Genomic DNA, 13,399 nt, shown 5'->3' with positions numbered 1-13,399 from the left:
TCCTTATGACCCTTCTGTGAGGGGATGTCCAATTGTCTACAGCTGGGCTTTGAGTCCCCACTTTGCACCCCCCCTCATGCACATCGATAGGGTGTAACTCTTTAGGAGAGTGGAAAGGCTCATCTGTGGCCCATGTGGTCACCGGTGGTCTGGAACAGCTGACCTTGAGGTTAGCAGCCCAACTCACGACCAACTCAGCCACCAGGGCTCCTGATGCCTGACTTTCTCAGGGAACAGCACACTGGCACAACCTAGCCTTGCAGAAGAGTGAGCTATCCCAGGAAGCCCTTTGTGTCTTGTGTGTGGGTCTATCTCGGTTCCCCCATCCCCCATCCGGCCTTTCATCCCGTCCCTTCCTGTCCCCAGCTACTACCCCCAGGGCCTCACTGTAGCCTTCAAACTCTGCTCCATTTGGCAGCAAAACCATTTTTCTTAGTTTCTAAATTTTATAGTTGTGCACAGCCGCTGTGCTGTCGTGTAGTATTTGTTCATTGGGTCATCGTGAATTGATGTATTCATCATGGCAACGAATTTGAATCACCCTGTTTTTAGGGGTGGGGATATTGGGAGATAGGCATGTGGGTGTAGGCGCATGTGGGCATGGCACACATATGGTCCATAGGTGGAGATGGAACGTGTGTGTGTGTGTGTGTGTGTGTGTGTGTGTGTAAGAGAGGGTAGGTGACCAGAATTGCAGTGCTGGGGTAGTGACCCATGGCAGGATCGGCCATGACCTCATCCACACTGGGCGCTGTCCCTTGGTCAGATACTGCCTTGAGGAAATTGAAAGAAAAACCAGGGTGGGCCTGCTCCTTCATAAGTGGACTCAGTTGGACAGCTTACCGCTTCTGTCGGGTCTCCACCCTGCGTTGGCTGCCTTGACCCCTGACACAAGCCCTGCTGATTCTAGAAGCCATCTATAGACCACCAAAGGTGGCTTCATTTCACGTTCCCATCCACCATCCTGTGGTCTCATTGCGCCCGGCCTCATCCACCTGCCCCAGCTGCAGCAGCCGGGGGCAGCCTGGAGCTTCTCGCCCAACACAGAGCTTTGAACTGGTGAACCAGTCTTGATAGCAATGTCTTTCTACAAGTACACATGGAATCATGGCTGAGTTTGCGTCTCTGCCGAATCCAGCGAAGACCCATCTAAGTTTGCCGGGTGATGCTTCCCATGTTTTCACCGGCCCACGACTCGAAGGTACCTTGTTCCTGAGCCGTCCAGTTCTAAACAATGCCAAACCAGAAAACACCACCCTCTCAGGTTACCTACCCGCCTTCCAAAACAAAGCCGTATTTCACAAGTGGTTTACAACTGGCATACAGTGCGTGTTCAATTTGTCACGCCTGATGGCTTTCGTGTAGTCTCCATGCTGAAATGAACACCACGGGTCTTGCAAACATACCAGGATAAGGCAGGACAACAGGTTTCCGTGGAGGCTCCAGACCAGGCCAGACTCTGAAGAGAGGCCTGCAGATTCATTGCTAAACCAGGGGCGTCTTAGCAGATGTGCTCTCGGAAGTAGAGTCCACTGGGATGGAAGGCACTCAAATAACTGAGCACGCCAGTGATGACGATGACGATGATGACGATGAAGAAAACATCGCAGGACTGGACGAAGCCCGGTTCGGTTGCCCACAGGGTCTCCACGAATCAGAACTTAGTGGTCTACACCAGAATATAACAGCGATTATATCTTGTGGAAAAGGGAGCTACATGCACATACAGGTCCATACAGAGGCTACACGCATACTGACACATAGCTTATATAAGTGAAAGTGAGGTATCTATAGCTGTTTGTAAGTGTATGTATGAATAAGAACCATATGCTTTGCTAAAGGACACCTGGTGTCTGGGGAAGCCCATGATGGGATTTCCCGTAACACAATCAATCCGGTGAGGAGCCCTCCATTGTACTGGAGTGAGGTCCTTTGATTAGATGACAGCTTTGAGGGAATTGGAAGGCAAAATTCCGCAGGGGTGTGGCCTGCCCTTTTTCAACAGACTTTGTGGGAAAACTTGTCCTTTCTGCTAGATCTGGACCCTCTCAATGGTCCTTCCCTTTCCTGTCACCTCGGCTGGGAACCCAGGAACTATCCACAGAGAGTGTGGCTTTGCTTCACACGGGGTATCCAAGTGGGGCTTTTAAGCTGACCACAAGGACACACTGGCTCTGGTGTAGTTAACCCTCTCTACTCAGGTGGAGTCTTAACCATGCCTCCAAGGGGGAAATACTAAACAAATCAAAAGCCTGTGGCTTGGCTCAGGCCCTTCACCCAGGCTAGGCTGAAAAGAGACAAGTTATGGTATAGGAAATACGTTCTTGTTCTAACTCCACAAGTTTTCGGAACACAAGCGACTCTGGCAGCCAGCAGCAGTTGTTAAGATCACAGATAACGGTGTAACTGGAGGAAAGATGTCTCCAGGGTGTGGCTGTCTGGATTTAAGCAGATGCAGTGGGAAAGCTCCTGCCTTCTGCTGACTTTGTGTCCTGCAAGTGGTGCCTGGACCTGCTGCTGCCAGGAGCCACCATCTGACTGCCAACCCTGCATTCAGTTGACTTTCTATCCCCGACTCATGGCTGTCCTGCTTCCTGGCTAGAAAAGCAGCCCCCACCACACAAGCCAGGAGATGCCTGGAGCTCTCATGGACCCACAGACTGGACTCGGGTGGATTTACCAGCTTCTACAACTAGGTGAGCCACTTTTAGTATAAATACCTTTCTATATCCATACACATAGAAGCGTCACTGTATTGTTTCTCTATAGAATTTAGTCAAAGACGACAACTTTTTGCCATTGTGATGAACATGGGAGTGCTCGTATTTGTGCCCCCATCTTTCTCTACCACATACAAAGAAGAGGAAATTCTAGACTGTATGGTATTTCTAGTCCCATGTGTTTAAGGACATTACATACTTTTTCTTTGTTTTAACTTGCTTCTTTTTTTTTAGCTTTACTTTCTTTTTTTAAACAGTTTTATTGGTATATTATTCATCTACAATTCAATCACAATCCATTTCAGAACATTTTTTGTTCTTGTACTCTTTGTTAATAGCTCCCCATTTTCCCACAACCTCTCCTCTCATACTCCCAAGTAGTTATTGTCTCTATAGATCAACCTATCCTGGATTTCAGATACAGAAAAGCATTAAAACAACAACAATCACAAACTAACAATCATGAAATTAAACAGATCGCCTCATTTTAAAAGAACATAGAAAATATTAAAAAGTAAAACAAATTTAAAATGAATCGAGTGGACTGACTATGAAATTATCAGGTCTTTTTTTAATGATCGGATCTTATAGTTTAACCTCACTGCCTCTGTAGTAATCTACTTTCAAGGCATTCTGTATGATAGCAAGTCTATGGTGTATGGTCAGAAGGGACTCCTACACTTCAAAAATGAAACAAAACTGGAATAACTTTAAAGTGGGTCAAAAGGGAGATCAAATGATAAGACATTGCATTGGAACCTAACTGCAGCTGCTATAATCTACTTTACGATGCTCTCTTTCTGATAACAAGGCTCGGTCAGAGAGGTCATAAAGTGGGAGTTTAAAGTTACCCTCAAGGTAACAAAAGATTTGGTTTGGTTCACAAGCTCCACAGGAGTGTGATCTTAGAGATTCTCTCAAGGAGTAAGAGCACATCACAGTCCACAACCTTTACCAAAGTCAGGTGCTAATCCCACCCTAATCGTCTCCCTTTGTATAATGGAGAAATGCTCTCCAACATGGGACTATAGCCCCTGGGTATATCGAGCCCCCGGAATTTAATACATCACATCAGGAGTGATGGCTGTTGTTTGGTGCAATTGAGTTCATTCGGACCCAGAACACCCCTATGCACAACCGAGGGAAACACTGCCTGGTCCTGCACCATACGCACACTTGGTCCCGTGCTTGAGCCCGGTGTGGTAGCCGCTGTGTCCGTACATCTCCTTGAGGTCCGTACTCATAGTTGCTGCCCCTCTATCACGCATGATGTCATTCTCCAGGGACGGGATTCTACGGATTAAAAAAAAAACCAAAACTACCTGCCATTGAGTTGATACCCACTCACAGCTACCGTGCAGCGCATGGCAGAACTGCCCCCCGTGACTTTCTGAGATCATCAGTCGTCACAGCATTGAAAGAACCATCTTTCTCCCGCGGAGCATCTGGTGGTTTTGATCTGCTGACTTGTGATTAGCAGCCCAACCCATAACCACTACTCCCCCGGGGCTCCTCCATCTCTCCTAATAACATGTCCAAAGCATGTCAGATGAAGTCTTGCCATCCTTCCTCGGAGGAGCACCCTGTCTGCACTTCTACCGAGACAGATTTGTTCGTCCTTGAAGAAGTCAGTCTGTGGTACCTTCAGTGTTCTTCTCCAGTGCCACAGTTCAGACACAGGGTTCTTCTTCGGTCTTCCCGATTCCATGAGGTGACTGACAATGCGATGGTTGGGGCAGGCACACTTCAGTCCTCTAAGGAACCTCCTTGCTTCGCGACACTTGGAAGAATCCTTGCGCAGCAGAACTACCCATCGTAAAGCGTTGGCTAATGCTTTCAGTGCGGCATGAATGACTCATTCCGTAACAGTAGTTATTGCTCATATGCTGCCTCCTGAAGTGATGGAATGTTGCCTGCTTCTTTTTGTCAGTTACTCTGTGTATTCTTTCCAGCTTCCATTGATGGTTCCAACATCATTCCATCTTTGCCTATGGAATCTTTCCATTGTGCATCTCGAGGTGCGAACTTTTCCTTACTCCTTTCTGTTTAAGAGCTGCTGAGCATATTCTTCCTTCCGGGGTTCCTAACTGTAGATCTTGGCACATCTCATGCAGTGCCTTCCCTTGTGTTCTTGAGCTGCCCTTTGAAGCTTCCTGTTCAGCTCTTTGGCATCATTTCTTCCATTTGCCTTGGCTACTCGACGATTAAGGGCAAGTTGCAGAGTCTCTTCTGACACCCACTTTGATCTTGCTTTTATTCCTTACTTGTCTTTTGTAATGACTTTCGAAACATGTTCTGAATGTCCTCACACGGTTTGTTGGGGTCTTCTGTCCTTATTCAACGCAGAAAATCTGTTCTTTAAATTCGGTATTTGGGCGCTCATGGTCTCGTTCTAATGTTCTTCAGCTTCAGCCTGAACTTAAGTGTCAGCCATGGATGGTCTGTTCAGCAGGCAGCCCCGGGCCTGGTCTTAGCTGCTGATATTGAGCTTCTCCATCACCTGTTTCCACAGACAAGGTGAGCCAGAACTGACCTAGCGTCAGTGATCGGAAAGAAGACTGGTCCTATCTGTTGGGAAATTAGAAGTGACTTGTCCAGGTGTGTCCATACAAACATTTCACACACATTCACATATGTCATGTATAGGGGAAAAGGGGATCTTTAATTGGATGTATGTGTTTATTTGTTTAGGAGAGACAAGGTGAGCTGTGGGAAATGTGTTCGCGTCAAAGCTCTGTAGTGGGATTTACCATAACACCATCGAGTCTGTAAGAAACCAGCAGCTGTGGGACCCGTTGAGCAGACAGCCGTCAGCGTGCAATTAGAGGAAAGGTGACCCGAGGGTGTGGCTGCGCTTATCTCGCAGACTCCCAGGGAAGGCTCCTCCATCCTGTCGGGTGGGTGTCTGCACCCCGTTCTGAGACCTGCTACCGCATCTTGCCGACCTTTGGAGTCAGCACCAGACTGCAAGCCTTGGATTCCTTGCCCTTCCATCCACCAGCCTGTGGTCTTCAAGCTTTGGGCTAGACAAGCAGCCCCACCTCCACAAGTTGGACGAAGAGAGCTGGCTGAGCCACAGAATTGAATCGGAGTGGACTTACTGGTTTTTACGACGAGGTGAGTCATTTTTTGATTAAATGTCTTTCTGTGTCTGTGCACATAGACTTGTCACTGTATCGTTTCTCCACAGGAACCTGCCTAAGGCATCACCTTTTATCATTGTGAGAAACTTGGATGTGTTCCAATCTACTCGTGCCCCATCTTTCTCTGGGGTGGGTTCTATGCTGTGGTCTGGTGCCCTCGGGTTGGTTCCAACCCACAGTGACCTCCTGCACCAGAAAGTGAAACTGCACGGTCCTGGACCACCCTCACAATTGATCCTGTGCTTGAGTCCACTGCTGCAGCCGGTGTGTCAATCCGTCTCTTTGAGGGGCCCCCTTTCTTTCTCTGCCCCTCTACCTTAGCATACCTGAGGTCCTTCTCCAGGGACTGGTGTCTCCCGACATGTCCAAAGTCCGCAATGAAACCCCCATCCTTCCTTCTGAGGAGGCCTTCGGCCTTCCTTCTTCCAAAATAGATTGATCAGTGCGCGGTGTTTTCAATGTTCTTCTCCAGCACGACCATTCAAGATGCACTGATTCCTCTTCGGTCTTCTCGATTCAACGGCCAACTTCCACAGCAGCTGAGCCCACTGAAAATGCCATGCTCTGGATCCGCCTTAGTCCTCAAAATAACCTCCTTGCTTTTCCATCTTTTAAAGAGGTTCTGTGCTCCTAATTCACCTATCACAGCTCTTCTTTCGATGTCTTGACTGCTGTTGTCGTGAGCGTTGATTGTGGATCCAACGAGACAAAGTCCTGGAAAATGTCAACCTCTCCTTCATTTTTCATGAGGTTACTTAACATCTGTCCAGTTGTGAGAGTCTGGTCTTCCTGATAATGCATACGCATCCACACTGAAGGCGGAAGTCCTTGCTCTGCGTCAGCAAGGCTTCAAGTCCTCCTCACGTTCAGTGAGCAAGGTTGTGTCCTCTGCACATCAAAGTTTGCTCACAAGCTTCCCTCAGAAATGGACACCACATTCTTCCCCATCTAAGCGCTCTTCTCTGAGTATTTGCTCCACACACAGTTTGAACCAGTATCACCAGTGAGAGGATCCAAATGTGTCCCATCATTTTCCTGATTTTACACCATGCAGTATTCTCTCCCTACAGGACAGGGCAACACGGAGCTAGGTTTCTGAGACCATGACTCTTTGCAGGAGTAGAAAGTCTCATCTTTCCCGCATGGAGTAGCTGGTGGTTTGGAACGGCTGACCTTGAGGTTCGCAGCCCAATAGACCCCTAGTCTCCCAGTGTGTAATACAAACCTACAGCCCGAATGGTTGGAACAGTGAGGAATCCCAGTAAGCTCCCTTCCTCTGGATTTTCCCTTCCTTTTCAGACTTCCAGCCAGTCCCTCTGGGTGCCAGCCTACTACCCCAGGACCTTGTCGTGTCCTTCAGAATTTGCATAAGGTTTTCAGGGGGACTTCCTCTGAGGTGGGCAGCTGATTCCATTTCCATTGTCGGTTCTTCCATGGAAACTGCCTCGCTTTGCGACGTGCTGGCCTCTGAAGTATCAGTGGTGTAGCAGCTTCCAGAACCACAGTGACACACAAGCCACTGCCATAAGACAGACTGACAGACAAGTGGTGTAACCTTCTCTCCAACTGGGCATCCTGTCCTTCCCCAGGACCTTGCCGTCGCCTGGAAAACCTCTTCCTATGGTTGTGAAACCCATTTTTCTTCTTTTTAATTTTAAAATATTGCACAGCCACGATTATGCCCGGTAGTATGGTCACTGTGAATTAGAGTTTAGTGGCCATTCATAAGAATAACATTATATGTGTTGGGATATTGGGAGATATGTATATGTGCGCATACACATGTGTGTACATTGCACACACATATATATTTTTATTTTTAGATGAGCTGGGGTTTTGTTTTTATTTTGAAGCGAGAACTTTGGGGTTTACAAGTTCATTAAAAACTAAAAATGTGGGAATGATGAGGGCAACAAATGTATAAATGTGCTCTATACAATTGATCTATGTATTGTGATGAATTGTATGAGCCCCAATAAATTGATTTAAAAAAAACAACTAAAAATGGTCTTCCTGGAAAGATCCATTTTCTTTCTTTCTTATTATTAATAAATCATTTTATTTGGGCTCTGACAGCTCGTATAATAATCTGTGCATCAATTGTATCAAACACATTTGTTCATACGTTCCCATCATCATTTTCAAAACATTTTCTTTCTGCTTGAACCCTTGGCATCAGCTCCTCTTCACACACACACACACATGTATATAGGCGGAAATGGAATGTAGATATATCTCTGTGTTTGTGTATGTATGTGGAAGAGAGACATGCTAGGTTACAGGAAATGTAGTTTTGCAGTAAGAACCCCATGGCAGAATCTTCCACAATATAGTGAACTCTGCAACCCATTAATGAGACACAAACATTTATGAAATTGTAAGGGTGTGGCCTGCCCTTTTTTAGTGGCCCCATTTGGACAGTGTGTTTTCACTTCTGTGCTGCAAATAATTCACTGTCCTCCGGCCATCTTGCCTCCTGATCCAGGACCCATCAAGGAATTGTCAACCTTGAATTCATTCGTCGTTCCAGCCATCGGCTTGTACTCTTCCTGCTTCCTGGCTGGTGAACCCGCCTCAGCTACAGAAACCAGGAGGAGCCTGGAGCATCCCTTCTAACCCACAGACACTAACTAGACCCTACTTACTAGCTCTCTACACCTGGTAAGTTGTAGACGTGTCTTGCTGTAAATACCTCTCTTCATACACTTACATAGAAGTGCCGCTGATTTGTTTCTCTACAGAACCCAACCTCTGACGCGATCTTTAGCCATTGTGATGAACGTGGGATGCCCGTATCCATTCCTGCCCCATCTTTCTCCCTAATGCATACCAAAGGGAGGAAATGTTGAATCCTATGGTATTTTTATTCCCAGGGGGCAGGGGGAGGTGCACGTGGTGGGAGTTCATCTCTTTATTTTTTTAAAATACTTTTATTGGGGGATCTTACATCTCTTATCACAATCCATACATTGATCCATTGTGTCAAGCACGTTTGTACATAGATTGCCATCATCATTTTCAAAGCATTTTTTCTACTTGAGACCTTGATATCAGCTCCTCATTTTCCTCCCTCCCTCATGAACCCTTGATAAATTACATGTTATTATTTTCATATCTTACATCATCTTCTGTCATCCTTCACCCACTTTTCTGTTGTTCACCCCCTGGGAGGGGGTTATATGTCAATCTTTGTGATCAATTTCTTCTTTCTCCCCCACCTTCCCCTTATCCTACTGGTACCTCTATTCTCCTTGTTGGTCCTGAAGGGTTAATCTATCCTGCATTCCCTGTGTTGTGGGCTCTTATCTGTAGCATGTGCATATTCTGGTGTAGTCAGATTTGTAAGGTAGAATTGAGGTCATGATAGTGTGGCAGGGGAAGCATTAAAGAACTAGAGGAAAGTTGTATATTTCATCGGTGCTATACTGCACCCTAACTGGCTCATCTTTTCCTTGTGACCTTTCTGTGAGGGGCTGTCCAATGGTCTACATGATGCCCATCACTGAACTATCCCCATTTTTAAAAGGGAGTTCCATATTTCTTTCTTTTTGTTCTTTTACCATTTATTTGAAAGTAGTCGCTGTATCACAAAAGCAATGAAGTCCGTTTCGGTGTGACCTGCCCTCCTTTTGGAGCCATTCAGGCCAGTTCAGGTGCTGAGGTCGGATGAGGAAAGAAATTGGACGGTCTCATAGAATGTCCCTGGCTGTGATCCATATTTCTCTTCCCTTACAACTCCAAGCATACCCACAGGACCTGCAGCCATGCATCGACACTGCCCCCATTGATTTCCGGTCTATTGCAAGAATAGAAAGGCTCATCTTCCTCACGCGGACTGACCTGTGACTTGGAACGCCGACCTTGGGATTAGCAGTTCAATTCCTAACCCGCTGCACCACCCGGTCTCTTGTTGGAGTGGAACAGACACAGGAGCGTTAGATTTGCTCAACCTAACTCATCCGAACACTAACAGTACCGCGCGAAAACCACTCCAGCCCCCAGGCCACCAATCTACGCTGTTTCTTTTCTTCACTGCCCCTCCAGGTCCTTCCTCCCCTTCCCTGTCCCTGCCTCCTCCCTGCTAACTTAACATTAGCCTCCAGAGTCTCCTGCTTTGAGTTAAAAACCAGTGTGCTTAGTTGTTTTTCCCCCTTCAGTAATAGTTCACAGCCGCTGTCATGTCATGTCGTACTTGTCTTTATGAGGTGGACTTGACGTTGCTGAGTTTCATGTCTTCAAAATCCATCCAAGGGGTGAGGTGATTGACAATCTCTTTTGTTGTTGTTGAGAGATTCATACTATTCCACTGTACGGATGCCCCAGGACTTACTTATTCATCCCTCCACAGGCAGGATCTTTGATTGCTTTCATCTTTGCTCTGTAGATAGAGATACGGTCAACATGGGTGTGCCTATACCTTTTGAATTTTGTTCTAGACCTCTTTGAGTTTAATGTTGAAAAGAGAGATTGCAGAATCGTGTTATTTCTGTTGGGCTTTGTTTATAGTTTTCATTATGTAAGTGTTTTGTTCTCTATACAATAACTTAGACTAATTTTAAGGTTTTTTAATCTTTAGATGACTATTTAAATAGTAGTTGTTTACTTTTTGAAAACCTTCTCAGATTCCTCTTCCTGAATATACAAGAACCCTACTGAGTTTTGTGCATTGATCTCATTGTCCACTCCCATGCCAAACTTTTTAATGACTTCGACAAATTTCTTTATTGAGAATCAGAATTTTCTACCTCTAAGATCATGTTATCTGCAGATCCATAGACTTGGCCTCATCGTTGCCAGTTTTGATGCCTTTGATGTCTTTTGATGTCCAATAGCTCCAGCACAGGCTGCCGGGACTGTGTGATAGGCGTGTGCTGGTAAAGGGCACCCTGTCTGCTTGCCACGTGGAACGGCTGAAGGCTTTCAGGTTTTCTCCATGGAATGGAAGCGGGTCATTCGTTCATCACTGATGGCTAACATATTAACATCTTAAAGAATTTCCCTGCCAATCCTCTTTTTACAGAGCCCTTTCAAACAACAGGCAGTGAGTGTTCTCAGCTGCCTTCTCTGCACTGATTTATATCATCGCCATCTCCTCTCCTGTGGTGCGGAATCACTGGGGGGATTGGTTGTCCGTTGAGTCTAGCAGCCTGTAGCTTGGCAGGACTTTTCCAGACTGCGTCCTCCCTGTGAAGTGTCGGGCTGTGCTGCTCAGCTCTCGGCTCTACTGCGGAGGGTCCGCAAACAGGCTTGTTTTTTTATCCTCTCGTGTTTCTTTGTAAACCTTGTTCAGAGAGGGTAATTACCGTATTTGGCTGGGCAGTGACATTCCTCCATCTCCTCCCACCCATGTCTTCCCTCACACTGGTTGAACAAGTACAGCTCTCCAACCAGTATGTGACCGTTGCAATCCCTTCCCAAGGTCACCGGGATTTGCTGCGATCTCGGCTTTGACCTTGGCTCTATTGGTGCTGGGTGGAGGTGATCCTGCTGATACATTCTGGACTAAAGTGAACATGTGTCTTCCTGCTCTCTGAAGGTTACATGGATACTTTCCATCAGGAAGCCATGAGTCCTCCAAAGATACGCGGTGTCATCCAAACATGGAGCCGACGCAAGAGGATGACTAAGCTGGGAGGAGCGTGCATTGAAATGGTGCCAGGAGAAAAGGAAAGTAGACTGATCATTATTTTCGACTCTAATTCATGTGTTGGGGTTTTCGAGCTACGTGATATTACAAGAACAGTGCGTCACTACTCCAGGGCAGGACGGATTAGCCTCCATGTAACATTCCAAAATGATTTCTCCCTTCACATTGAGGAATTATCCTGCAGAGAGGCTGAGAAGTTGAAGATGTTCCTGGACCGAGACTGCCGAAAGACATCTAGATCAGCCACCAACCCTGACCGCGATTGTGGTGCTCTTGGCAGGAAGACGACACAGGAAAAAAGCAACCCGATCTCCTGGCAGAGCGCTGGTGGCGAGCCAAGGCCTGGGCCCCTCAGTCAGCCAGACAACACGAGTGGAGCCTCCGTTCCTGAGGAAATGCCTCCGTTCCCAGCCAAGGCACCAAGACCTGGTGAGAAAAGACCATTCGAAAGCTCACGCGACGAGATAAAAGAAACAGCGTCATCAACCCTGGAAGTGGGTGAGGACTTTTTGAGAGAGGATAGCTCCGACCTACACAAATTGGAGGGAGATGACTTAAAGTGTATGCCAAGCAATAGGAAGAAACTGTGCACCTCAGAAAATGGAGTAAATCATATGAAATCAGAACACAGGCCTTCATTCGACACCACCTCTGCTGGGAACCCTCATGCCCATGACAATGTTCATGACACCCAGATGCTGTCTGCACAACACCCTCTGTCAGAACCCAGCGGGGCCCAGAATGAGCCCCCGTGGAATGAGTCCCAGCTCCCTGGCGAGAGTCCCCCAGAACAATCAGGGCCAGGTTTCCCCAATATGGGGAACACCTGTTACATGAATGCTATTTTACAGTCACTGTTTGCAGTTCCATCGTTTGCTGACGGCTTAACCCGACAAGGAATCCCGTGGGAGATGCTTCCCGCAGGAGCCTTTAGCCTGGGCTTGCGCCAGCTGCTTGTGTTCAAAGATCTGTGTGATGTAGAGACCAAGAAAGAGTTTCTGGTGGATATTCAAAGGTCTATTTCTCAGGTTTCTGACATCTACTCCAGCAACACTCAGAATGACGCTCAGGAGTTTTTAGGGCACTGTTTGAGTCAGCTGAAGGAAGACATGGAGAAGCTGCAGAGCACTGGCCAGGGAGTCAGGGAGACGGCTGATGGACAAGCAGAGCCTCAGGTGCTGGCTGCTCAGGCTGCCCCCAGAGACTTTCCTTGTCCTGTGAGGGCCAATTTTGAGGTGGAGTTACAGTGCTCCATCATCTGTAAAGCCTGTGGTGAGGTTGTTTGCAAGACAGACCTGAGCAATTACCTGTCCATCAGCCTGTCCCAAGAGCAACCAGGAGCGTGGTCTCTCCAAGACTCTCTGGACTTCTTCTTCAGAGCGGAGGAACTTGAGTACAAGTGTGGGAAGTGCAAGCATGGCCGTTCTGTTGGGATCCAAAATGTCAGTAGGCTCCCCAGGGTCCTGATTGTCCACCTGAAACGCTACATTTTGGATGCATGCCACTTGCTAGTGAAGGATAGCCAGTCAGTTAGTATTCCCAAATATTTAATCTTATCATCTCACTGCAGCGAAGACTGCAGAGGGCCTCTGCTCTCGGACAGTCAGGCCCGAAGGGAAGAAACTCAAAGCCTGAACGCTTCTCAAGACGGGACCTCTGGAGCCGTCAGTTCACAGGAAGGTTTGGAGACAGACATGGAAATCGAGTTCTCAGAAGGATCGCCAGGAGCGGTTGAGCGACTCCAGCCCGATGATAGGATGAGCGGTTCTGAGGACATTCAGCAGGTGGTTCCTGAAAGACTTGGAAAGTTGGAAGCCTGTCACCAGCCTGGTCCTCAAAGCCTCAAGGAGTCAGACACCCCGGAACACTCAGAGGACAAACCAACGAGC

The 13,399-nt window shown here is 47.2% G+C and overlaps 1 protein-coding gene and 1 pseudogene across 1 annotated transcript in view; both read left to right on the top strand.

Moving 5' to 3' along the window:
- Positions 1-1,055, top strand: part of LOC123520879 — a 7,982-nt pseudogene extending 6,927 nt beyond the window's left edge.
- Positions 1,056-1,537: 482 nt separating this feature from the next.
- USP29 (ubiquitin specific peptidase 29) overlaps positions 1,538-13,399 on the top strand; it is a 46,767-nt gene continuing 34,905 nt past the window's right edge. The window contains exons 1-3 of the mRNA XM_045292364.1: positions 1,538-1,626; positions 11,623-11,777; positions 12,234-13,174. Coding sequence (XP_045148299.1) covers positions 1,538-1,626; positions 11,623-11,777; positions 12,234-13,174 — 1,185 coding nt within the window. The remainder of the gene's footprint in view (positions 1,627-11,622; positions 11,778-12,233; positions 13,175-13,399) is intronic.

Source organism: Echinops telfairi, unplaced genomic scaffold (genome assembly GCF_000313985.2).
Source record: "Echinops telfairi isolate 266 unplaced genomic scaffold, ASM31398v2 ScPeMD7_655;HRSCAF=1070, whole genome shotgun sequence".
NCBI classification, from domain to species: Eukaryota; Metazoa; Chordata; class Mammalia; order Afrosoricida; family Tenrecidae; genus Echinops; species Echinops telfairi.
This window is presented reverse-complemented; position numbering and strand designations above follow the sequence as displayed.